The sequence below is a fragment of the Eptesicus fuscus genome, chromosome 9 (assembly GCF_027574615.1).
Source record: "Eptesicus fuscus isolate TK198812 chromosome 9, DD_ASM_mEF_20220401, whole genome shotgun sequence".
NCBI lineage: Eukaryota > Metazoa > Chordata > Mammalia > Chiroptera > Vespertilionidae > Eptesicus > Eptesicus fuscus.
In genome coordinates, this window is record NC_072481.1 from 41,567,084 (window position 1) to 41,594,785 (window position 27,702).

Genomic DNA, 27,702 nt, shown 5'->3' on the forward strand with positions numbered 1-27,702 from the left:
GGTCATATTTTTCTAGGAATATGTACATTTCTTCCAGGTTGACTAGTTTGTTGAAGTAGAGTTGCTCAGAGTATTTTTTTTTTTTTTTATGATTCTTTGTATTTCTGTGGGGTCTGTTGTTATTTCACCTCTTTCATTTCTGATTTTGTTTATTTGGATCCCCTCTCTCTCTGCTTCTTGGTGAGCCTGGCTAGAGGTTCATCAATCTTGTTTATCCTTTCAAAGAACCAGCACTTGGTTTCATTGGTCTTTTGTATTGTGTGTGTGTGTGTGTGTTTTTGTGTGTGTGTGAGTGTGTGTCTCTATGTCATTTATTTCCGCTCTGATCTTTTTTTTTTTTTTTTTTTTTTACAGAGAGGAAGGGGGAGAGAGAGAGAGAGAGAGAGAGAGAGAGAGAGAGAGAGAGAGAGAGTTAGAAATATCCATGAGAGAGAAACATCGATCAGCTGCCTCCTGTACACCCGCAACTGGGGATGTGCCCGCAACCAAGGCACATGCCCTTGACCGGAATCGAACCTGGGACCCTTGAGTCCGCAGGCTGATGCTCTATCCACTGAGCTAAACCGGTTTCGGCTGATCTTTATTATTACCTTCCTTCTGCTCACACTGGGCTTTTCTTGTTGCTCTATTTCTAATTCTTTAAGTTGCAGAGTTAGATGGTTTATTACCAGTTTTTTTTTTTTTTGTTTTTGTTTGTTTTTTTTTTTGAGGTAGGCCTGTAATGCTATGAACTTTCCTCTCAGGATTGCTTTCACTGTGTCCCAAAGATTTTGGATTGTTGTGTTTTCATTGTTGTTTGTTTCCAGGATGTTTTTTATTTCTTCTTTGATCTCTTTGGTAACCCATTCATTGTTTAATAGTATGCTATTCAGCCTCCAATGATTTCAATCCTCTTGAATTTGGAGAGACTTTGCCTGTGTCCCAATATGTGGTCTATCTTTGAAAATGTCCCATCTGCACTTGAGAAGAATGTATATTCTGTAGTTTTGGGGTGGAATGTTCTAAAGGTGTTGATTAAGTCCATCTGATCTAGTGAGTTGTTTAGGATTGATGTTTCTTTGCTAATTTTTTGTCTAGAGGATTTATCCAGTGATGTTAATGGGGTATTAAAGTCTCCTACTATGATTGTGTTGCTGTCAATCCCTCTTATGATATCTTCCAGAAGTTTTTTTATGTATTTGGGTGCTCCTGCATTGGGTGCATAAATGTTTACCAGAGTTATATTCTCTTGTTGGATTGCTCCCTTTAATATTATGATGTAACCTTTCTTGTCTCTTGCCATGGTCTTCACTTTCAGGTCTATTTTGTCAGATATAAGTATTGCTACCCCAGCTCTTTTTTTTTTTTCATTTCCATTTTCTTGGTTGATATTTTTCCATCCCTTCACTTTTTTTTTTTATCCCTTCACTTTCAATTTGTGTGAGTCCCTTGTTCTGAGGTGGGTCTCTTGTAGACAGCATATATATGGTCATGTGTTCTTACCATTCAGTCACTCAATTTCTTTTGATTGGAGCATTTAATCCATTTATGTTTAATGTTATTATTGATAGGTACTTGTTTGTAGCCATTTCTGTACTTTATGCCTGTGTTCCGTCCTCCCTTTCTATTTCTTCTTTTTATACCAATCCCTTTAGCATTTCTTGCATTGCTGGCTTGGTAGTGGTAAACTCTATCCTGCCCCACTGCCTACCCCTGGCCTTCACCACCCTATTGTTTGTGTACATGGGTTATGCAATATGCATACAAGTTCTTTGGTTGATTTCTTCCCACCCACCCACCCCTGACTTCCCTCTGAGATTTGACAGTCTGTTCCAAGCTTCTAGTAATTTCCCTTGTGATTTCTTTTTTGACCATAGGTTATTTGAAAGTATATTATTGGACTGGGGTTATTGGTTTTGGCTTTCTTTTTGTATCTTCCATATCTCTCATTAGGCACATGCTTTTATGAGCATGTGAAGTGTATTTATAATTGCTCTTTTATTACTCTTATCTGCTATTTCCATCATCTCTGTTTATTAATTTGCTTCTATTAATTGGTTTTTCTCCTAATAATAGATTGTACTTTTTTTGTCTTCTTTTCATGCCTGGTAATTTTTGTATGAATGCCAGAAATTGTGAATTTTATATTTTGGATCTTTTTCTGTTATTCCTTTAGAAGTTTATTCTTGGATATAGTTAAGTAAGTTGGAAACAGTTTGCTCATTTTAAGCTTTATTAGGATTTATAAGATTTGTTATTTTTCCTCACTATAGCACCATATCCTTATGATGACTCCACTCAATGCCACATGTGTTCCTTTCCAATTTGTGAAAATATGAACTATTCCCAGCCCTGTGTGAGATCTAAGCATTTTCCCACCTTTTTCTTTTGGTTTGTCTTTCTCTGGACTTGGGTAGTTTCCTCAAATGCACACATTGGCCAGTTCTCACATAAAGACTCTAGGGCAACTCTTGGGAAAACTCCAGAAAGAACTCTTTGGGGATCTCTCCTCTCTGCTACCCTGTACTGTGCCTTCTAGCCTCCTTGGCCTTCCTGAACTCCACAGGAAGTAGAGTACAATATTACCTGAATTTTCTATATGAGGAAACCACGATTTAGAGAGATTTTTCTCTTTAGCTCAAGAAAAATCCTGGGCTAAGTTTAGATTCCCCTGTGTTGTTCAATAAGGTGAGCTCACCACACTTTTTTTTTTTTTCTATCAGGAATCACTGCTCTGTACTGCCTCTTGTCCAGTATCTGAAAACCATTCCTCCATATAGTTTGTCCTATCTTTCAGTTGTTCAAAGTAAAATGGTAAATTTGATTATTGATAGTTGATAATGGCTGGAAATGGAAGTTCAGTGCTTTTGTTTTTCTCTGGCTAAGTGAAGCGTTTGGCCTTAACACATTGCGGCTGGGAATAGTTTATATTTTCACAAATCGGAAAGTGTTTGGCCTTAACACTTTGCAAATCACGAGAATTCTCGCTTCATATTACACAGTGTTTAACAAAGTATCATACTTTCAAAAGATATTAGCTTGTAAGAACATGTAATAAATAACTTCAAAATGCAATGGTTATTTAATTTTAAAGCATGCCTTTAACATTTATGTAAAATGTGTTTTGTACTCCTTCAATAGAAACCTATCTGGCCACTAGGTAAAGCTAGCAATAAAACTACTGGTCCGCAATGTGTTTTAATATAAGCAAACATTTCTTAACTCTGTCTTTAGGTAATGAAATTGATAGTTTCACACATAAAACTTCTAATTTAGAGATGGATCTCTGTGTTTGGTATCCTTTCAGAGGATTGTGAATAAAAATATCAACTTACTTTATTTCATTTTGGTAAGCCAGATCTTGATGGTTGAGCAATGTTTCCAGAAGGCTCAAAGTCAGATATAATCCATGTTTCCCACAGATAGCCCTGACCTGCACATAAAAAGGATGTTGTCACTGTAATGAAATTAAAAATTAAAACCTATATGATTTTGACAAAGAATTAATACCCCAGAGTGCACTATGTTTACCATTAGGATATAATTCAAGACAAGAATGTCCAACTAAATGCTCAGCAACAGCAAGATTTTATTTGGTTGATACAGAGTATAGTTCATTACCCAGAAGTCACTGAACTTTAAAATTCTGATCTTACATATTTGTCAGCCACAGAATTGGTAGTCAAGTCCTAGAAATGATATACTTACTAGGAGCCCAGCACGCAAATTTGCATGGCACCGCCCACCCACTTGCAGCCTTTGCCTTGACACCCGGACCTGTTCACACAGAGCTCCAGTGCGCCTGGCCCAGCCCCCAAACCCTCTGGCCTTCTCTGGCCGCTTCAAGCCCCGCCCTCAGTCCCTCGAGTTGCCTCAGGCTGGTCCCACCTTTTCTGGGCGCCTCCCCACTTCTGCCCCCTCTCCGGAGCAATGCAGTGGCTGCACCCCATCATGGCACCAGAGGAGAGCATGGAAGCCTCCTGCCTGTTGCACTGTGCTCCTTTCCTTGGTAGGTGGGCCACAGGGCACTCAGAGTGTGAGTGGTGGGGGGCAAAGGACTGGTGAGGGGGGCGCTATGGGCTCTCACCCCTGCCCTCCCAGGCACAGGATGGTCCCGCCTCCTCCAGGCGCCTCCCCGCTTCCGCCCCATCTTTGGAGCAACGCCCCAGATAATATGCTAATGTCCTGGTCATTACCCATTATGGCATCCTGACCATTAGCATATTAGCTCTTTATTAGTATAGACTAGAGGCCCGGTGCACAAAATTCGTGCACGGGGGTACAGGGGGTGGGTGTCCCTCAGCCCTGTCTTGGCCTGCAAAGATGCCAGCATCCCTCACCCCAGCCTCTAGCCAGAGGTTCCTCCCCTCCTTCTGCACAGCCTCTGGGAAGATGCTTGTCCTGGGGCCTCCTCAGGGCCCTGGCCCATGACGCCCTGCAGTTCAGGTACTCAGGGGCTTGGGCTTTCAGGTCTGGCTTCCTCACCTGGCATGGTGAGCATCAGCTGCCATGGGAGCCTTGCCTTAGGAGTCACCCCCTTGGACCATACTACTTGCGAGTGTGTGTGTGGGGGGTGGCCTCGGTGGCAGTGATTTGATGTCTGTAGCATGCCCGCTGACACCCACCACCACAGCGCCACACTGGTCCCGTCTGGACTTCTGGCAGGGGGCTTCCAGTCTGTGACTGGGGCTGATGGGCTGCGACTGGGAGCTGCAGGTGGAGGACCCCGGCACCCATAGGGCTGTCAGCATCAGGAACTGGAAAGATCCATTTTTCTGGTTCCTCCCCTGCCTGCAGATGCTGAGCTCCGGGCCCCAAAGGCCCGTTCACTCCTGCTGCATGGCCGGCTGGGGTGGGGACGTGGGCGTGCGGCCCCGGAGGCCCGTTCACTCCCGCCGCACAGCCAGCCAGGGCGGGGACGTGGGCGCGCGGTGCTGGGGGTCCTTTAACTCCCACCGCATGGCCCGCTGGGCCACAGCACAGCCATGGCGCAGATGCCGAGCTCGTGCCGCCGCTGGCGACGTGAGTTCAGCATCCTGCCAGCCCCATTTGGTCCCTGCTCAGCAACGCAGCGGCCGATCGCGAGTCCCCACCCCCCGCTCCTCCCACTGGCCCAATCGGCTACCCCGGCCACCCCAAGTCCCGCCCCCCTGTGCCTCCCAGCCCAATCAAGGGCATAGCGGAGGTACGGTCAATTTGCATATTACCATTTTATTATGTAGGATTATATAGGTAAATTGCAAAATGTTTTTGCACATCTACTTTGATTTACAAAACAAGCTTGTTGTATTCGCATGGTTAATATAGCCTGTACTTTATATATGAGGAAACCAAGATTTAGAGAGATTAAGTGACTTTTTCAATGTCACATAAATCATGGAACTTAGTCTAGAAACCAGATGTTCAATAAATTACTTGTTGGATGAATGAATGAAGTGTCACTGCAGTTTCCTATGTACTTAGTATTCTGAGTCTAGTTGACAAACCAATTCAGTTCTCAACTTGGTGGGTGGGTGATACTTAGATTCAAACATGTCAAACTTTTAGGGGTGCGATAGCATATGTTGTATGGTTAGCATAATGTTTAAGCATATAGATTTTGGAATAAAACAGGACTTATTCTGAACACCCAATCTGCTGCCTGTTATCTGTGTGACCTTAGGAAGGTTAGGGGCAATCAGGCCAGGAGGGGAGGGCAGTTGGGGGCGAGCAGGCAGGCTTAACCTTGCTATGCTCAGTTACTGCATCTACTAAGTAACACTAATGTTTTCTACTTCCCAGGATTCTGTGAAGATTACACGAGAAAATAAGCAGTTAGAATAGTGCCTGGCTTTTGGCAGACATTGAATTAGTATCTGTTGAATAAAGAAAAGAAGGAAGGGAGGGAAGAAGAAGAAAAAGGGAAAGAGAGAAGAGGAAAGGAAAGAAGTAGCAAGAGAAAGAACAAGAAAGAGGGACAGAGGAAGGGAGAGAGAATGGAAAGAAGGAAGGAAGGGACAAAGAATAAAGAAAAGAAATGTTGAATTTAGTGTTAAATAGTAGCTACTATTATTATTTTGAGAACAATTTCAGTATAATAAGTGCATCAAGCATGCCTTTCTATTCTGATCTGTTTTTTTTAACATCATTGGGCTTTGCTGACTCTGGAGAGACTGCTCCTCTCAGGGCTAGCCAATTCCTAGATAAAGTAATGGACTGGCAGGAAAGTGTTCCCCTTATATGCAAACCAACCACCTCCTTCATTGGGCTCTCAGCTTGAGCCACTGTTTCCCTGCCCTTGTCACCCCAGGGCCAAGTACCGCATAAATCAGAACAGAACCTATGGCACAGGGTCCAAATTATTCAATCTAGTCAACCCTAAATCTAGTTACCCTGTCTTGCTCATTCCACAATGAAGGACTTGCCCACATATCCCCTAATAGCCTCTGGTGCTCCCCCATGTGACCTGGGGGGGGGGTGCCATGCCCCTTCCTCTTGGGAACTATGAGTACCACACTAGTTTTTCAATGGCAATCATCTCCTGATCTGTTGGTCTGACCATACCTGAATGATAATAAAAACCAGACTTAAACAGAAACAAGAAGATAATTTTCATTTGTCTATATGGAAGGAAACTAGCAACAAATCTAGATTTGAAACTTGCAAGCGTTACTTACTAGATGTAGAGAGAGGAGTTGTGTCAGGGACGCTTAACAGCAAAAACAAACAAACAAAAACAAAAACAACACACACACACACATACACACACATACAAGATAGATTTGAAACATGCAAAAACAGCTAAGAGTTGGCTAGGAGAATAAGGGGTTGGGGAGAATCCAGGCAGAAGAAAAGCATTGTAAATAATGGGTGAGATAGAGCATGGTGCTTTTTAGAGACTGAATGTATTTTGACATTATTCACTCTCTAGTTTTATACCCCTTTCCATGCTGAGCTGTAATTATCTGTTCATTAGAGCTTCTCTACAAAACAGTGGTCTACTGAGGACTGGAATTGTGTTTCATTCATTTTCTTATCACCACTGCCTAGCACACAGTTAAAAAATAAAAGAGCAATAATTATTGAGTAAATGAATACATGGATGAATGAGGAAGTGAATGAATGAGTTAAAGACACTGAACAGTGGAGTGTGCATGGGCAGAAGTTAGTAAAGAATAAATTTTGAGAGGTAGAAATTAGTCACATTATTCCATTTTACTCCATAAATAAGAATTGATTCATAGTTATGATTACAGCATATTATTGTATTTTTATTTTACTTTTTGGAAGGAGGAAGAAAGGGAGGGAAGCATTGGTATGAGGGAGAAACATCAATTCATTGCCTCCCATACCCCAGCCTCCAACCCGCATTGGAACCTATAACCTGGCATGTTTCCTGACCAGGAATCAAACTCACCACCTTCTGGTATATGAGATGATGCTCCAACCAACTGAGCTACACTGGCCAGGACATATTTTGAAACATCAATATTAAAAGGTTATTCTAAAAACAGTTTATTTACTGCTGGCAATATTGAATTATGCTCCAGGCTAAAATGAGCGGCAGATTGGAAATAGTACTCAGGGTTCCTAGAAGCAGATTGATTGATAGCTGCTAAGAACTGACTGCTGACAGCTGTAGAGGAGTAACAGAAATATCTATCAGGACATCCTGGCAGTTTAGTGTTATTCAGAATTATTATTAAAATTCTTTAAAGCATAGATATTAAAAGGATGACCCTTGTTCAATAAGAAAGTGATTATGTGAAGTTTCTTCTGTTTAATCAGGGATTTTTAAAAATCAAATGGAAATAAAGTATCTCTTATTTAGAAACTGACACGTGAAATAAATGTTCATTTCCCCAAAATCCTCATTGAAAGAGTGGTGCACAGATGCCCTCAACTTCCTCTCTTCCTATTTGCTTCATTTGCATTTTACCCCATCACAATGGATGCTTAAACTGTGTTTACCAAGCCACTAGTCACCTCCATAGTTTCAAATTTAATGAATACTTCTCATTCCTAATTATCGATGACAGCATGCGATATGGCTTATCGCTTGGCTTCTTGACCACTCCCATGTGTCTTTTGATTATTTTTCATCTCCTTTGTTATCTTCTTCTTGTCTACCTATTCCTCAACAATGAGTATCTTCCTCACCCTTCCCACCTCACTTTTCGTTGTGTCCCTAGTAACCCTAACTGCTCACATGGCTTCAGCTCCGTATTGAAGAGTCTTAAATCATTTTTTAGTTTTAATCTCTAAACCTAGGTCAACATGTTCAAAACTGAACTCATTATCCCTTCCTATACCCATCAACTTTTCTATTTCCTGTCTCAGAGAATGGCACCACCAGCCATCAAGTTACCAAAGCCAGAACCTCGGGAGCCATTTTTGATTCTTCCTAATTCAGGCCCCCATTCAAATAGTCATCAAGAACTACTTTGTACTTCCTTAATAGCTCCATCCCTCCTGTTAACTTCCTTGGTTTAAACCCTCATAATTTCTTGCTTGAATTACTGGACCAGCCTTTTAAAGATCTATCTGCCTCTAATTCTCCATATTCTATTAGAATGCTCTTTTCAAATTCCAAATTTTATCATATCATTCACTTGTTTAATATCCTTTGATGATTCCTCTGAGCCTTCAGGATAAAATTTACACTCCTTAGGAACGTCATAAATTAGCGCCTACTTCCCATTCTGGCATCATTTGAGCAGCATCTCCCACCATCCCCAGCTGCCATACATTCACTATGTGCTGCTTCTACATAGAATTAACCATGCTCTCTCTCTCATTTCAGGGCCATTTCTCATTGCTCCTTTTACCTAGAACACCTTTCTGAATCCTCCCTCTGTTTCCTCCTCCAGTTCTTTGCCAAATTAAGCTATCCCCCAAGATTTAGTATTTGCATCTTCTGTGGAGAGTTTCTGGATTAGGCTAGGTTGGAGTTTCTTCTCTGTGCTCAGTGTTATGGCCATTGCTGCATTTGTTATACAGGACTGTGACATGTTTAAAAATGTCACCTTTCCACTGAGCTCCCGAAATTGTAATAGTCTGTTGCCCTCAGCCTTATCACAGTTCCCAGAACACATTGAGTGAATAACATGTTGAATGCAAGTATAGAATAAACATGCCATTTTGATCAGAAAGATGGCCGCTGAACTGGAAGAAGGAAGTATTTGAAGTTAGTAGAAATAATATTATAATTTTAGGGCAAAGTGTACTGATACAGAAACAAGAAACTGCCAAAGAGGAGCTGACAAACTGCAGAAGACTGTCACTAGCTAAACTGGTGTCATAGTGTCTTGTCACTGTTAGGTCGAGGCAGGGGGGAAAGACCACAGCCATGCAAGCACCCGCAAGGTAGATGGTGACAAAGATAACTGGCGCCTTCCCAGACCCTTGCTAGCCTTCCCAGACCCCTGCCTGAGGCAGGAATTCCACACCTCTCATGCCCTCCACCCTCCCCTCACCAAACGGCTGTATAAAGGAAGTACCTAAGCCCCTTTTTTGGCGAGAACTTCCCTGGCCCACTCTCGGACCGGTGAGTTTCGCCCGGGAGCACAAGATTAAAACCTCCCCCCCTTTTCCATGGCCTGGACTCTGTGTCTTGTTTCCTGCGTCGCAAACCTTTCAGTCACCAGAACAAACTTCATATTCACAAAGCCAGGGTTCCCTCAGTAATGGGACTCCCTGTTGATGGTAATGAGGAAGTTGCATGAAAATGAAGCAGAGTAATTAGAAGGACAGCCACCTGTGTTCTAGCTAACTCCTCCTGGGAGGGAGGTCTGGGAGTAGTTTGGGATGTAGAGTGGGAAGAGAATGAGTTCATGAGATGAAGAATGAATAAAAGTTATGTATAAAAAGGGTTAAACTGAGCCTATGTGCTTGGGAGCATCTTAGTTTATAAAGACCCGCTGAACCTACTTGGGTAATGATCAAGGTGGTTAATAAATGTACGTGGATCCATGATGCCTCAGCAGTCCTTCCAGAAGCCATCATTGTATTAAAGACGTGCTAGAGGAACAGGATGAGTGAGTGCGTAGGATGAAGATGATAGGTAGTTGATATGTTTTCATACTGTTCTCTGACAATGATCAAAATTTCATTGATTTGAGTGACAAGACTCATATTACCCTTCAAGACTGCATTTATTTATCGGAGAGGCTAGCGATCATTTGTGAACCCTCTGAAATGTTGGCTGCGAGGAGGGGCCTCAGCACCCCACCTCTGTCTAGCCCAGGGTGCAGAGATTTTACGAGAAACTCAAGGAGGTCTGTGATTCTCTGCACTGTGACTCTCTGACATCAAGGAGATTTAGTACTGGTCAAAAAGAAAACCCCTTCTAATCAGATGGCTCTTCCCAGGCCACTCTGAAGTCCTGTGTCCTGAAATAAAGATGCTCAGCTGGAACTGCTGCCTTCCGTATCCAATATCCCTTGGGCTTCAATTTGTCTCACGTCCTGGGGAAACAGAATTGTGTCTTACATGCCTCCCGGAACTGTACTATACTTTGAGTGAGTTCCAGATGTCTTAAGAGATGCCAGATGGCTCACGAGAGGCAGACCAGCTTTCAGGAAAATGTGTCCCATTTCCTTGGATATGAACCATGAATTTAAGCTTGCAGGGCCAGCTGTGGGGGGAGAAGTTCAAGGCCCGCTCTGCCTGCCCGTGCTCAGGTATCATGCAGTGTGCTAAGTGCCTTCACATACTTATCTTGTTTAACAACAGACAGGAGGCAGACATCTGGAACCCAGTGTTTCCAGATGAAAAACCTGAGAATCAAAGAGGTTAAGCAAATTTACTTTGATTTTCAAGTCATTTATGTTCCACTCTAAGAGTATCATCTGAGAACATTTGGGCGTCACTGATGCTGTTATGTAGTTTCTAATAACAAAGAATTGGTGCTTCTTAATCTATTCCTACTGATCTACTCCTGAGCATTAAAAAAGTGTGTGTAGGATGTGTGGAATCTCCCATAGTATCCTCTCTATCTTTCTAGTAAAACAGGCATGAAAGTGTAACACACACACACACACACACACACACACACACACGAACTTTGCCTTTGCATGCTTCGTTGACTGTATAAATGAAAGCACAGAGCAAGCTACTTCTGTGCCAGAATAAGATCCCACTTTCAGCATATTGTGTCCTTGCTTCCTTAGCAAGTATCACTTGTTCTTTAAAATTCTCTGCTCTCAATTCTAACCCCTATTTACCTAGATGAAAGGTATTTTTAAATTTTTCCAATGGGACTCACACCCTGCCCCCTGCTGTAATTTTCAATTCCTTCTATTCTCTACTCCTCTGGAATTCTAACTTTTGTGTCCTGAGCTCAATGGAACCTTCCAGATAGCTTCTGCCTAATGGCGTGCGGATTCTAGCTCTTAATTTTCAGTTTGTCTCTATACTTTGATTGCCGCCTCTGCCACTTGCTAACTGAGGGCCTTGGGTGACTCCTGAGGCTCAGTTTTTAAAATGTATTAAACGGGTTCTAACAACTACTTAGATTTTGTATTTTCAGTGTTAGGTGAGATGATGTAAGTAAAGCATTTAGCGCGGGACTTGGCACTTGGTGAGAACACCGGCAAGCTTGGTGGTGACGCGTTGGTGTTAAAGGAATTGTAGCCTTCGTGGTAATTATTATTGTGCCTGTATCCTAGGTAGCCTCATGACTGGGGTTTATGATTCTGGATCTTCTTCCATAAAACACATCTGCACTGTTAACTAACGCTCCCAAAAACAGCACACTCAGCTCTATCAGCAATAAGTCGCACCCAGTCCCTACAATGTGCTGTTCCTAAGGAATGGATACCACATGCTGACCTCCCGGAAGCTGGGGAGGGTGTGAGGGATGGACATTTGGCCTTGGCAAACACTTGTTTTTCACTGTGAAATATTATTTGGGTATTGCTATATAATTCCATATTGTTGACACAAAATATAGCTAAATATAAGTAATTCCTGGATCAAGGCTGCACATTTCACAATTCCTTTTCTGTTTTGTTTCTCTCCTCTCTGGCACAGAAAACAAAACACTGTGCGATATAATCCACAGGCAGAACACAGATCATAACTGGGCCTTCTTACTACAGACCCAAAGCTCCAGGGTAGACTTTTAGGGTTGAACAGATCTGAAATCTAATTTCGTTACCTTGGGTGGGGACAGGAAGCCAGACAACGTGTGGTCTTCTTTTCGAAAACTCCGACGGAGGCTCTCTAGGTTGAGCTTGCCGTTGGCTGCGCTGAGTGCCAGCTTTAGGATCTCCAGCAGGCTGCTGGCCACTTCTGACGGCGAGTCGGCGTGTTGAGGGGCAGCGCTGCTTGGAGGGGCAGGGGAAAGTCTGTGAAAAGGTGAACCCCTCAAGGAAGTCGCTGTGTATTGCATACTGTGTCTCTCACCTGCGTTACACACCTTCTAAGTCCTGGGAACCTGGTCATGGGACTGCATGTGGCGACTTCACAGATTAACTCAAATCTGTTCCATTCTAGGGAGGAGGAACCCACCCATTCGACTAGAATATGGACCAAATTTGTAATCTTGCCAGGTTGAGAGAAAAAAAAAAATTAGAGGTGTCCATGGTAGTTTACTTTACCCACTTCTTACTTTTTTTTGAGCCCAGATAATCAAATTTCCTAATGGTACATGTCACAAGCAAAGCAAGGCAGACCCTGGCAGATCCCTGTGACCAGGGAGCCTGTAGAGGAGGAAATCCTGACCTGGGCGAACTTCCTGCATTATCCTTGACTCTGCTCTTTGTAGCTGGAAAACCCAGAAAAGTTTGGGAGTAATTACGTATTTACCAGATGGAATGCAAATGTATGTAATTATTCAGGCAGTTTAGCAAACTGGCTTTTGATACTTTCCATAACAGGTGAAAATTACCAGAGTGATAAAGTGTCAGAGTCATTTATTTTATGAAACTAGTTTGAGGTGTTTACGTACTAGTATTTCACTTTCAAAAGTATGTATCCTTCCAGACCTGGCCAAACTATTTTCTCAGCAGTGAAACGTTTCCTATTTTCCGTTGTCTCAGCTTCAGTGCCACTTTTCTAGAGGGACATTCTATGACACCCCCCAACTCCTACTCATGTAAATTCGTTTATTTACCTTGGTGTGCTGGTAAATCTAACAACCAGCTCTTCAAGAGAAAGCCCTAATTTGGAGCATTACTGATTTTTGTGGTGTGAATACTCCCACCATGGCTGGTTTCAGGCTACCAAGATAATGTTACTGAATGGGAATTGATGCACACAGTAGGCCCTCAGGATGCTCCAGCACCCCCTGCTGGATAAACTTTTTTAAAAATTAAATTTATTGGGCTGGCATTGGTTAATAGATTCGACCCACATTTTATGAAGCAATCTACTAGGGAAATCCTCTTGCTCCGTAAGATGTGGGTAGAGTCTGTTTTGTTCCTTACTATTTCTGGGAGATGTGGTACAGTACCTGCAATGGATTATTTTTAGATGTATTTAACTTTCCAAAAGGTCATATGGTATCTTCCTTTTGCTCTACTTGAGCTTTGACACCAAACTATGCCTTTCTGAATTACTTAACAATAGCTAATATTTTCCAAAAGTTTGGTACAGAAAACTAGGAAAAGTGTCTATTTGTCTTTGTCTTTATGTTGGTCACCCACTTTCCTTGTTCAGGGAGTTCCCCAGCCCGGGAGTCTGCCTCTCAATCCGGCCAAGGATCATGCCAGCTATTTGCGTTCCCAGCCTCTTTTTGCTGCTTAGGGCACATGGCCTTGTCAATCAGAAGTATCTGTCCCAGATTTGAATAAGAAGTTTTTCTTTCTTTCTTCTTTTCTTTCAATGCCAGTTTCTGGGGGTGGGAATTCATGGGGCTCTGGCCCCCATCTCTGTACACCAGGTCCTAAACTGGCAGGTGTTGTATGGAACCCATTTACTGCAGCTGGTGGGGTTTCTTAGGAAACCTGCTACAGGAGTGGATTTCATCTGGTCCCATTAGTGATGCTGGCGGCTTTTAAAACATCACAGAGCTGCCTCATTTAAAGCTCTACCTGCAGAACACACGAGGGTATTTTCCTGAGCAGCACATTAATGAACATGGAGCCTGGTTCATTACAGGCCATTTGTCCTGCGCCTCTACATATACACTACCTGGTTCATGTAAACAGCGCCTTCTGTGATGAGTTCAAAATGATCTCTTCAGGCACCATTTTTATAGGGTAGAAATCCAGATGTCCCTGCACATGAAGTGATGCAAGCTCTTTGGATAATGGGAGGTGCCAATTACATCCAACAAGCATTTACTGAGCATCTCCTATGTGCTGGGAACTATGCTAGACCTGTGCTAGACACTGAGTGGGCCAGGACAGACACTATTCCTAACCTCAAATGTCAAATAAGTAATTACCAGGACAATGTCTGTTGTGAAGGGAGACGTCTATGCCACCACGCAGCAAAGAGACATAACCTAGTCTAGAGCTAAGGAGAGGCTTCCTGTCTAAGACTTCTAAGACCCACCGTATCTGTCAATGCGTGGCCACGTTTTCCTGTGCACAGCATATTACCTCTCACGATCTGTATTGTATGAAGCGTGGTTGCTGACTATTAAAAAAATATAGGGCTTTATGGGTCTCGGTAGGACAGTTACTCCCAGAGTGATATTTGTTTGGACTGTGAGCCCTTGAAGGAGTGACTGGGCCTTGCCCACCTCTGAATTCATTGTGCCCAGCAAAGTGTGCCTGGCACGCAGCTGGTTTTCAATGACTGTTTGATGAAGTATCAGAGTCAACAGAGCACATGTAGAAGGGAATTAAGTCTAACCCTTGGCCCAGGGACATTTTTACAGAAAACCATACCATTTTCTTAAAGAGGTAAATTCCTTTCCCATGGCTCTTAATCACTGTGTCACATTATTTGTAACTGGAAAGAGTATCTACTGGAAGGACAGTTAAAAAGTAGTAACAAACACTTCTATAGCACTTCCCGTGTACCAGGACTGACTTTAAGAACTTTGCATGAATGAACTCTGTCACTGTTATACATTCTTCCCATTTTACAGTTGGAGAGTGGGGGCACACAGAGGGTAAGTGACTAGCCCAAGGCTCCACCTAGTGGCAGAGACGGGATTGAGCCCAGGCTTCCGGCAATGGGGCTATCCTCCTAGCCACGGCCCCCAGTTTTCTTAGAGAACGCAAAGACTGTCATGCTTTACTGTGTCTCATCTCTAAGGATATTCCTCATTTCCTATGTTTACTTTCAATCATTTCTTTCCCTTGAGATTATTGGAAGGGATTATTGATTCTGTACCTCAAACTTTTCTGTGCTAGTACCTGCAGCCAGGAGTTCACTGACTGAACTTATTTCCGGAACATACTCTAGATGAGTACTGCACCAGGACGCAATCCTTTCTTTCATTTTATTTATTTATTTATTATTTATTTATTTATTTATTTATTTATTTTAAGCCTCACCCAAGTTATGTTTTATTAATTTTTAGAGAGAAAAGGAGGAGAAACATCGATCATTTGCCTCTGGTACCTGTCTCGACAGGAATCGATCCTGCAACCTAGGTATGTGCTCTGACTGGGAATCGAACCCGCAGCCTTTTGGTTTACGGGACGATGCACCAACCAATTAAGCCACCTGGCCAGAGCCATAATCGTTATTTTATTTCAGAATGGGTTTTTTCATCTTTACACTGAAACCTCATAAAAAAGACACACACTGCTAAGAAACATACACAATTGTTGCAAATAATTTCCTATGCCCACCTGTTTACAGCACAGCGAGAGAAAACTGTAATGTAAGCTGAGTGTTGGTGAACAGCTATGTTTCTGTACTGCTCACCTAATAGGGAATTGCCTCCAAGAGGCTGGCCAGCTCTGAAAGTCTTGGAAAATGTGCCCACAGAAAGGGAGGAAGTACCTTTCGCTGTGATGGGTACCACCCTGAGCTTCCCTCAGGTTGCTGTCCACAGCTCTTCTGCTTTGCTGTGGATCATCTGAGGCTGCCACTTTCAGAAAACAGAGTAGCTTCTCATAATCCACCTGAAAATTAAATACGAAGCACAACATCCTCATTTAATTTACATGTAAGGAAAAGAGGCCTGCTGAAATGAAATGTGTTTGAAATATTATACCATGAAGAATTTTTAAAGCAGCTTTAAAAATATAATAATTATTAGTGTTTTTTTAAACCAAATATTACTATTAGTCTCCCTCCTGGACAAATGGTAAAATTGCACTTCCTGGGTAGGACCATGTGACCACTTCTGGCCAATGAGTTATAAGCAGAAGGGACATGTGCTATTTCTGGGTTGAGGATTAAACTGTTGACATGAGGCCTTCAGAACTCTTTTCCCCTCTGCCATATGTCCCAAACATTCCAGAGTGTCTGCTTCATCAGCCTGGGTTTTGGAGCTAAGATAATGACAGTGCCAAGAAGAGCCTGTGGCAAACTCATTACAGAAATGTAATGTAAATGAAAAATAAGCTTTTGCTGTTTTAAGCAACTGAGATTTGGGACTATTTGTTACTATGCTATAACATAACCTTTAGCCTTTCTCTCTTTTATATATGTACTAGAGGCCTGATGCACGAAGATTTGTGCAAGAATAGGCCTTCCTTCCCCTGGCTGCCAGCATCACCTTCACTCTGGCCGGAGCTGCCTTCCGCCTCTCACCTTGTCACGTCAATATGCATATTCCCTACTTATTGGCTGTGGGTGCCGCCATCTTTGTCATGGAGTTATGGTCAATTTGCATATTCTGTCTTTATTTGATAGGATTATATACAATATATGCTTATATTTAGATATATTCAGTAGATATATTCAGGTTATTTGGGGATAAGGTCTTAGTTACTAAGGTAAATGAAAAAATTTCAAAGTTTTATTTTATTACTAGAGGCCTGGTGCATGGATTTGTGCACTGGTGGGGTCCCTCGGCCTGGCCTATGGGGATTGGGCTGAAACTAGCTCTCTGACATCCCCCGAGGGGTCCCACATTGCAAGATCGCTCCTGCAGGCCAAGCCCCAGGACCTGGACACCCACTGGCTCCCTCCTCCCTCTTCTCTGGGTCTGGGGTACAGGTGACCAGATTCGGGGCCAATAATGCCCCAGCAGCAACCTAACCCATGGCCAATTCCACAATGAATTGGGCTCCCTCCTCTATTGGTTGGGGCATCTGACGCCTGGTGGTCATTGTATGTCATAGCTACTGGGCGAATGGTCAGACAGTTGCTTAGGCTTTTATATATATAGATTTTTATTTTATTTATTATTATTTTTTTACATAGAAAAGGACTGAAGGAATGTTGTCCATTTTCATTGCTGGGCTGGATGGCATCCTAAGGATTATGGTAGACAGACAACTCCAGAGCAGTGGAGGGGGCAGCATGGGAGAAGGAAGCTAGACAGGGTCCCGGATATAAACTAGATTTCAGACCAGAAAATTGGATTGAATTAAAGATTCAAGGAGGTTGTACTAATAAGTTGCAATTGTACTGCTAAATATTTCTCATACATATACAACTAATTTTATTTTTGCAGTTTAAAGATGGGCAGGAGTGAGAACTTACATTAATTTGTGTACCTACTAACTGCTAAGCATGAAACCAGGTTGGTTTTGGCCTGGTTTTCTATCATCACATGTTCACTAATGATTTTCCCATTGCTATTACTTCTTCCTCTTTTAGGGCACTTTCCTTAGCTTCCTGAATTTGGTTACACTTGGACCTTGTTTTGTATTCACTTTCAAGTGTGAGCTTGGAAAGTACAAGCAGAGAAAGAACCCTGCCCTTGTATTGGGGAACATTTATCTCTGCCCTGGGTCTGCCATTAATTCTCTAGGTGCCCTGTGCAAGTTCCTTAACCCCTCTGGGGCTCAGTTTCCTAATCAGCAAATTGATGGTGGTGAGTTATATTTCAAAAACTACCCCCCCACCCCCCACACTCTATAATGCTCTAGGAACTGTCACACTTTTTAGTCAAGTTCTCCATTCTTACCAACTGCTCAGCTTGTAAATGGATTTAAGTGCATTAATTATCTTGACTCTCTAACTATCCCACTAGTGTTAGGAGTAGACAATGAAAGTTGGGAAGGGAAAGCTCATTAAAGAGAAATTAAGCAGGACTAAGAGACCTAACTTGCCTGGTTGGTGAGGCTCAGTGGTTGAGTGTCGACCTATGAACCAGAAGGACACGGTTCAATTCCCGGTCAGGGCACATGCCCAGGTTGTGGGCTCTATCCCCAGTGTGAGGCATGCTGGAGGCAGCCAATCAATGATTCTCTCTCATCATTGATGTTTATCTCTCTCCCTCTCCCTTCCTCTCTGAAGTCAATAAAAATATATTATATATAAGAGAGAGAGAGAGAGAGAGAGAAGAGAGAGAGAGAGAGAGAGAGACCTAAATCTATTTTCTATTCTGGTGTATTCTAACTAGAGATTTACACATATGAATATAAATAAGCTTTGCATCTTAGGGGTCAATAGTAAAGGTTATTTTTCAAGAAAGAAACTAGATTTTTAATTCTATTACTCTGGTGGGTTCAAGTAAAATAAAGGAAAGAAATGCACACTGGAAATTTCGAGGTGGCCATACCATTTTAGGAGAGCCACTCCTGGCAAACCTCTGGCAGAGGATCTTGACTGTTGCTAACTGCAGAGGGACTTCATGCCTCAGGAAGAGGCGGCTCAGCTGAGACTGAAGAAGAAATCCAGAAGCGATGGGATCCAGGATTTTCAGCTCTTTTTGAAGTTTATCTAATAATCCAGAACTCAAAGAGTGGGACTCGAGTTCTTTTCTGACTAGGGCGAGAAGAAAAGTGTCTTCTTTTGTCGTTCCACTTAGCCTCTGGTCAATATCCTGATACAACAACAACAACCACCAAAAATTAACAGGGCTCTGAAATAAGATGGCTGAAGGACCATTGTAAGGAGGCAGAAGCCTAGTAGGGCTGGTATCAGAGCATCTGCTTTCAGGCCTAGCCTAGTATAGGACAAGTTAGTAATACCTGAGAGTAAGTGTCCAACCTGGGTGTATTTATTAGTTTACAATGCCTCGGGACCTTCTTCTTCAGAATAAAAGAAGCAAATAACTTCAGTGTACATACTACTTAAGGTATATCATCTTTGTTTTACAACGTAATCTTTTGGTTATGTGAGAATTTAGAATGACATCTTAGAAACCCATTGGATTTGGGAGATGGAAAGTGGGAGGAAGGTGAGAAGTTCAGTTGGCACATTTGAGGTCTTCCTGTGAACTCTTCAGGAAAGTTTCCTGAAAAGCCAATTAGATATGTGGAGTTGGGTGTCTACCCTCAGACTGTCTTGTCTGTTCCACATCAAAATACACAGTCAACAAATAATACCCCTTCATCCACAACAGAAAACAACTCACCAACTCATAGTATACACACCTCTGGCTGGTCAGAGCATCCCCTTTCCATCTGCTCCAAAGACCAGTCTCTAAGTTTTCTCCTGGGGAGGCCATGGATATAGGACAGGGACTGGTCTCCAGTTGGCACAGAGCTGCAGTGAACATTTGCCTGGTTGGGAGTTTTAAAGAAACAAAGACAGATAAAGGGTAGTAAGTTTCAGAAGGGGAGCGGGGAAGAGAAAGAGGAAAGAAGAGAGAATATGACTGAGCCAACCAATTCCTTCCAACATATTCCCAGTTCCAATTGACTTAGTCCATGGAGTCTTTGGGTCACTGAGTCCCCAAAGAAGGAAGTTTGCCTCAACATCAATTTCAGCATTATGTAATCAACAAGTGTTTGACAAATATATTAATAATTAGATACATTTCATTTGTGTAAGAAAGAAGGTGTCTGCACAAAGTAAAATTAGGTGGAACATAAGGTGTTTATAGGCAAATTAGGGTTCTTATTAGAGAAGGGGTATCCTTAGGCTCTTGTATTTAGAAGATTCAGGAATTGTGAGCTTTGTCAGGAATGGACTAGAAGAGATTAAAAGCCCAGACTATTACATCCCAAGAGCGATGTTTTTAAAGTTTACAATAGAATAAATGATGGAACAAGGGCCAATGATAACATCCCATTCCCTCTTGCCATGAAGTATGTGTATTAATCATGCTTTTTCCCCCCCTGTGTTTTATGAGAGTTTGATATCTTAGAGGGCCTGGCTAGAGGAGACTGTCCCTCCCAGTCCTAATTAATTCCTAGAGATAGTGAATAGCTTCCTGCTACCACACTGTTCATATGAAAACCAACCAGATCTTGGTTCATATCCCCATCCATCTCCTTTATCTAACCCTCACACACAGAGCCGGTATTTCCCCTGCCTGGAATCAACCGAGGTCTAGATACCAGATAATTGGAGACCTATACCCAAAGTCCCCTGGGTTATTTAAGTTAGCCAGTTCTACTCTGTTAATCCTGCCTTGCCTTTCTCAAGGAAACCCCAATAAAGGCCATGGCCTGTGCTGTCTCCTCACTTCTCCTACCTCCTGACTGACCTAGTTGCTTTGTTGCTTCCCTATGTGGCCCTGAGTGGTGTGGTATGCCCCTTTTCCTGGAAAACATAATAAACTCTTCTTTCAAAGGCAGTTGTCTTTATATCTGTCACTTTGCCATATCTGATGAAAATAAACTTCCAGGTACAAATCAGGGTGCATGGTTATTGTTAATGTCAGGCAATTGGAAGGAGACATTATCAGAAGCATTTACTGAAAACTGAGTAGCCGTACTCAGTTGGTTGTCATGTTGAATGAATGACCTATTAGTATAGATAGCAACCTATGATGCTTGATGCTTTATAGTCATAAAGCATCCTATATAATAAAAGGCTAATATGCAAATTGACCAAACAGTGTAACAACCGGTCGCTATGATGCACACTGACCACCAGGGGGCAAATGGTCAACACATGAGCTTCCCCCTGGTGGTCAGTGCACTCCCACAGGGGGAGCGTCCCTCAGCAAGAAGCCCTTAGCCGGGCTCATGCCTGGCGAGCGTAGCATGGCAGTGGGAGCCTTTTCTGCCTCCGCTGCAATGCTAAGGATGTCCAGCTTCTGGCTTAGGACCGCCTCTCCTCCCCCCAGGAGGAGCGGGCCTAAGCCAGCAGCTGGACATCCCCCAAGGACTCCTGGACTGTGAGAAGGTGCAGGCTAGGCTGAGGGACCCCCAAGTGCACGAATCTTATGCATGGAGCCTCTAGTCTGGGCTAGGCACTCTGATAGGCTCTACAGTGAACAGAGCAGACCTGGTCCCTTTTCTCGCAGAGCTACAAAGTGTGAGAGACACAGAAAGCAAAACATGGCATGGGGGCCACTATCAGAACAGTCCATGAGCCACCTAACCTGGACCTGTTTTGCAAATTCTCTTACTGTTTTAGTAGTTGCTTCACTAGTTGTTTTGAGAGTTTATGTATATAATCTTATAATCTGAAAACAGTTTTTCCTATTCTTTTCTAATTATGCTTTTAGTTTCTTTATATTGTTTAATTATATTGGTGAATACCTCCAACATAATATTAAGAACCAGTGGAAAAAATACATACATTTACTTCTTCCAGGCTCTAATGTGAAAGCCTCTAGCATTTCTTACATAGAGAATTTTGGAAATAACAATGAACAAGATAAAATCTTATTCTCAGGGGACTTATAGACTCATTGAAGGAGAGAGACAAAGAAACAACTTATTTTAATAGTATGATGGCATCTGCTATAGGGTTATGCACAGGTTGATTTAGAAGTACATTAGGAAAGGCACATACCTCAGTCTTGATGATTAGACAATGATGTTTCTCGACAGAGCTGATATCTAAATTGAGACCCCAGTGTAATTAGGGTTAAATAAAGATAGAGCGAAGAGAATTTCACACAAAAGGAATAGCATGGGGAAAAGATCTATACATATAAAAGCCTAAGCGACCAAACAACCGAATGACCAAATGAACTACCGGTCGACTGGTTGCTATGACGTGCACTGACCACCAGGGGACAGGCACTCAACACACAAGATTGGGCTCCTTCCTGTCTGGATTGGGCCTGCGGGGATTGGGCCAAAACTGGCTATCTGACATTGCCTGAGGGGTCCCGGATTGTGAGAGGGCGCAGGCCAGACTGAGGGACCCCACTGGTGTACAAATCAGTGCATCGGGCCTCTAGTAGGAGATAAAAGAGAACGGAACTCTATTTGGGAAACTGAAGTTCAGTTCAGTGAAAGGTGGGGATGGGAGGGAAGTAGAGAGTAGACAAAGTTGAGTTAAAATGATCAGTCAAGGAGTTTGAATTTTATACTGGGGCATTGAGAATTAAACAGTGGTTTTAAATGTTTGGGGTTACATTTGATTTGCGGTTTTGAAGTTCCTCCCAAAAGAGGTAGGGTATATATATCCCTGCCCCGTTAGTGTTATGCTTTGCCATGTGGCTTGCTTTGGCCAATGGGAGATTAGTGGATATGACACAAGCAAAGGCTTAATGTACTTGTGGTTGAGTTTGTACTCTTGAAATGTTTCCATTACCGTGACAAGAACTTGCCTTGAAGAACCCACTGATTCAGACCAATAAGAAAAACACATAGCAGACCTGAACCAAATTTTCCATCTGGAGCCAAGCCTGGGAATGTCCAAGTGAAATAAATTAATGCTGTGTTAGCTCACATCTGCTGAAGTAAGCATAAATTACTATAAACCACTGAGTGAGTGTTGGGGTAATTTGTTACACAGAAGTATTATAATAGCTGACCAATACAGAGAGGGAAGCATAGACAAGGAAAGCCAATTTGATGATAATTAAAGTCTCCCTGCTGAGGTACAATGGTGGTCTGACTAGGATGATGTCAGAGGAAACATAAGGAAGAGGGCAGTTTTTGAGAGACATGAAGGAGGTAGAATTTAAAGGGCTCAGTGACTAGTTGGATATCAGAGTTAGGGAGAGAGAAGAGGAAAGCATGCCCAGGTTTCTTGCTTGTGCAACTGGGAGAACTGGGAGACCATTTTGTGAGACAGACCACAAGACGAAGAGTGGGATTGGAGATTTTGCTTTGAAAATATTGAATCTGAGCCACCAATGCATAGCCAAGTGGAACTGTCCTTCACATCTGTCTATTCATTTCTTAAAGGAAATAACATTCTGTGCCTCTACCTCCCTCACAGAGCTATTGTTTTTTTTTTGTTTTTGTTTTTTTTTGTTGTTGTTTTCTCACAGGGCTATTGAGCAGAATAAGCAATATAAAACATGCAAAAGGGGGTTAAAAGAAACACCACCAATCAGCCGTGATAATCATCAAAATGAAAGCACTAACACTTTCATTTTCATGCTGCCAGATACAAAAAGCACACTCTAATTTTATTTTTGAAACCGTGCTGCTGAGTTTGTTGCTAGTCACACATTCTTTTTTATTTTCTGAGAGAAGGCAGAACTGATTTTTCTGAGAAATAATGTAAACAACATATATATTTTCAAAAACACATAAGGAGAAGAATTTGGAGACAAAAAGATCCTAGGGTTGGTGGTGAGAAGAGCCAGGCTCTTCACTTGTGAGACTTTGAACTAAACATGAAGCTCTCTGGGCCTCTCCTTCTTCATTTGTGAAATGAAGGTTTGTACTGGTTGATTTCTAAGATATCTAACTGTTCTCACACACATGAAATAATGGATTTACTTAACATTTTCTGCTTTCTTACCTCCTATTAATGATATGATACCCATCAAGCTGCATCTGTAATTTAGAAAAGTTTCCCACTTGCCCATCCTCACCCACGTTAGCATAAATCTTTATCAGTAAATTCTCTTTTGAAGCAAATTCAGTCCAGATTGTCTGTCAGATACCACACAAGAAAGCTTATTTTCATCGATGTGTGAGGGATGAGGATCTAGAATGAGTTCTGATTGGTTTGTTTTTTTCACTGAGGCATGATTCCATTTACCACTTATCAAGGTGGTAATGAGGGTCTCTGTACCAGGCAACTGTGGCTGCCATCTGGCAGGCCAGCTCCACACACTTGGCAGACAGAACCAATTAGGCCCACACCTCCCACGAGGCCTTGCTGTGTTTGGTGGTTGAGTGTTAGCCCTACTGAGCCTCCCACGAGAAACCTCACTGAGTTTTTCGTGTGGGGGAGAGACATGTCATCTCCCTCTGTCGCTCCAGTGCTAGCAAAGAGTCAGATTATGGAGGCTCATGAACAGCTTACCCAGAGAACATGCTGCCCATTATAATGGCTAACGCAGAGCCTGTTCTAGGAATGGGCAGCTCAGTGTGGCAGGGGGCATATTAAGAAAAAATTTATAAGAGAAAAACCTAGAAATGACTTACATGCCAAAAATAAGGAATTAGTTAAATGAGCCATGTTATATTCCTATAAAGGAATGAATACAGTTTGATGATTAAAGACCTAGAACCTGGGCTTCAACTGGGCTCTGCAACTTCTCAGTCTTATGATCTGGACAAGGCTCTTGAACTCTCTGTTTCTCAGTTCTTTCACCTGAGAGGTAATAAGTGTTCCTACCTCATTGGGTGCTTGAGAGTAGTTAGTTAGTTAAATCTATGTAAAGAGCTTAGAATAGCTCCTGGCACAGAGTAAATGTTATTTAAGCGTTCTGAGTATGACTCATAGAGCCATTAAAGAGGATGCTTAAGGTGAATTTTGTGAAGCTGGAACAGAATTCTTGCTATGAAGTGAATCAAGCAGGATAACAGAGTATATACATCATGATTCTTATTTTATATCTATGCATGGAGGACAGAAGAGAAAGCTATATACCGCTGTTTTTTCTTTTCAGTTGAGTTTTGTCTTCTTGTATTTTCCAAAATTCCTACATGAGTATGTAATATTTTATAATTAGGAAGATCAATATTAAAAAGAGAAAAGAAAACCTGGGTAAACATCTTATCTGGACATTTTGGAGTCACTTTAATTTTTCTGTGTCTCAGTTTTATCATCTATATACCATAGTGATAGAAATAACCTCACAGATTAATTCCAAGGAGCAAATAATAAAATTTACCTGAAAGTGACCAGGCAATAATAAAGTGTTTTATAACTATAATATTCTTACCAAAGTCATCCTTGGGAAGCAACAAAAACAAATATATTAATGCCAGAGTCAAAATTAGGTGAAACCTCAGAGGTCTTTAGATGTTCATAATACATTAGTTTACCTCTGCAGATGCATTATGTTCTGCTCCAACCAAGTCCTAAATTCAATGACTCATTATTAGAAAGCCAAAAGAACACATAACCTGGGGAATAGGAAGCCAGAGTTCCAGCACAGGCTGTGCCACTGACATTTTGGGCACGTCACTTTTATTTCTGGACCCCACTGTTCAAGTAGATCTTTCAGAGTATGGTCTAAGGTCCATTGTTGGGCTGTTAACTACTCCAAATTGCATTTTTTCCCCCCAGAGTTCTTATGAACAAAAGTCACAAATCCATAGGCTTTTATTTTCTCATATAACTAAAAACTAGCTTGTATCTGAGAGATTTAGTAGGAGCTATTAAAAATAGAAACTAAAAATAGTTATATTAGAGTGTACTGCAGACTCTCAGTATTCTACTAAAATATCTGGCTATCACTTAATGCTTGGCAGTACTTCAAAACTCCTACTCTATGTATCTGTTTAATTGCTGTTTCAACAATTTTTGGAAATGGCACTTTGTTATCAATGAATTGTTAGTTTTGTCTTGATTTGGATCCAGTTTGCAATAGCTGCTATTCTTGTTTTTTAATTACAAAATACTAATCATTTAGATTCCTCATTATCATGTTAGTTTGTTGTGGATGATTTGGTTGATTCTGAACAAGAGTGCAGTGATATAGATTTCTATCCAGATAGTTTTGGGCTGATAATTTTTTGATGTCTAGATATGGTTGCACTGGATTTTGAAAGTAAGTGATCTTTCCCTGGAATGTTAAAGAAGACAGACCACCCTACCTCTAACCTACCCCAGATTTACATGTATGGTGATAATTATCACTATACTAAAGGCCTGGTGCATGAAAATTCATGCACTTGGGGGTAGGGGGCGGGTAGGGGGAGTGTCCCTTAGCCCAGCCTGCATCCTCTTACAGTCTGGGACACCTTGAGGGATGTCCACCTGCCAGCTTAGGCCTGTTCTCTGGGGGATTGGGCCTAAGCTAGCAGTCAGACATCCCTCTGAAAGCCCAGAGCCCTTGGGGGATGTCTGACTAACGGTGTAGGCCTGCTCCCCCTGGAGGAGGGAGCCGTTAGTCGGACATCCTTAGCACTGCCACGGAGGTGGGAGAGGCTCCCACCACTGCTGCTGTGCTGGCCAGCCATGAGCTGGCTTCTGGCTAAGCGGTGCTCCCCCTGTGGAAGCGCACTGACCACCAGGGGGCAGCTCCTGCATTGAGCGTCTGCCCCCTGGTGGTGAGTGCATGTCATGGCTACCAGTTGTTCCAGGTGGTTCCACCAATAGGGTCAATTTGCATATTACCCTTTTATTATATAGAATGTCCATCACTGAGTGAGTCATAGACAGAGTAGGTTGACCAACTCAATTTGTGGTCAACAAAGATGCAATATATACAATAATCTAAAATTCATTTTCAGATATAAAAAATTCATTCTAAGTCTATCTTATGCAAAATACATCAATTACCATTTGTATGAATATATGCCTCTATCCTAACTGAATTTTCCTAGCCCATTACCAAGAACAGTTCAGGTATTTGTCACTCACTTTGCCATCCAGAAGTCTGCGACCGAGTGCTCCCGTTAGGAGTTTCTGGTTGTCCTTGGGGGGCTTGTTCTCTTGCACATCTTCTGGGCCATGACTGATTTGATGATCAGTGGGATTACTAGGAGCTGGGGGGTCTCTGCTCATCTGCCTTGTGTTATCAGTCACAGATTTCTGGAACACTCTTTGAGTGTCTGCCTTCAAGTTCTCCTCCTTGCTGTGAAGAAAGGTTTTGCACTTTGTTACTCACAGGGTGGATTTGCATGTGCTAGGCTGGCATGAGAAAACAGAAGGTGTTTGTTGGTATGAACAGTAGTAACCCAGCTTTGGGGAACATGGAAGTAAATGTTGGTTATTTGTCTAGGGATCATTTACCATAGAGAGGCCATGTAATTATTTCCTTAGCCTTTATTTCCCCTCCCCTCTTCCTCACACTCATAAAGATCATCTGTCCATCTGCTCCAAAGCTCTTACTGTAAGTAATGACAGTGTCAAAATGAACCCTACAGATCATCACATATCTTGCTTACAAGCCTGAAAGGTATTTTTGCTGTTTGTAACTAGAAAAAGAAGAAAGTCAAAGCAGTTCACCAGCTCCAGGTCTGCTCTGTGTCTTCCCTCAACTCTCACTTTGAAGCTTCTTTTCCTTTCATTAGTCCTCCATTTAAATTTACTGTTACAAAGGCAGGGATGGGGAACTTCTGGCCCGAGGGCTGTATAAGGCCCACAAAAACATTTGGTCTGGCCCTGCCAGGAGTTAATTAAATGTTTGACCAAATAGCCTAAACCTGTTTGGCTCAGTGGATAGAGCGTCGGCCTGCGGACTCAAGGGTCCCAGGTTCGATTCCGGTCAAGGGCATGTACCTTGGTTGCGAGCACATCCCCAGCAGGGGGTGTGCAAGAGGCAGCTGATTGATGTTTCTCTATCATTGATGTTTCTAACTCTCTATCCCTCTGTCTTCCTCTCTGTAAAAAATCAATAAAATATATTTAAAAAAAAAAATGTTTGACCAAATATAACAGGCTAATATTTAAGTTGATAATTTTGTATGGCCCGCAAATGATGTTATAAATATCCAAACGACCCTTGGC

General features: G+C 42.2%; 1 protein-coding gene across 1 annotated transcript in view; it reads right to left on the bottom strand.

Annotated features, from left to right (window-relative positions):
* C9H1orf87 (chromosome 9 C1orf87 homolog) overlaps positions 1–27,702 on the bottom strand; it is a 74,857-nt gene that overhangs the window by 30,982 nt on the left and 16,173 nt on the right. Inside the window, exons 2-7 of the mRNA XM_054721291.1 lie at positions 26,614–26,827; positions 19,362–19,490; positions 18,545–18,808; positions 15,868–15,989; positions 12,119–12,308; positions 3,315–3,412 (exon numbers count right to left, since the gene is read on the bottom strand). Coding sequence (XP_054577266.1) covers positions 3,315–3,412; positions 12,119–12,308; positions 15,868–15,989; positions 18,545–18,808; positions 19,362–19,490; positions 26,614–26,827 — 1,017 coding nt within the window. The remainder of the gene's footprint in view (positions 1–3,314; positions 3,413–12,118; positions 12,309–15,867; positions 15,990–18,544; positions 18,809–19,361; positions 19,491–26,613; positions 26,828–27,702) is intronic.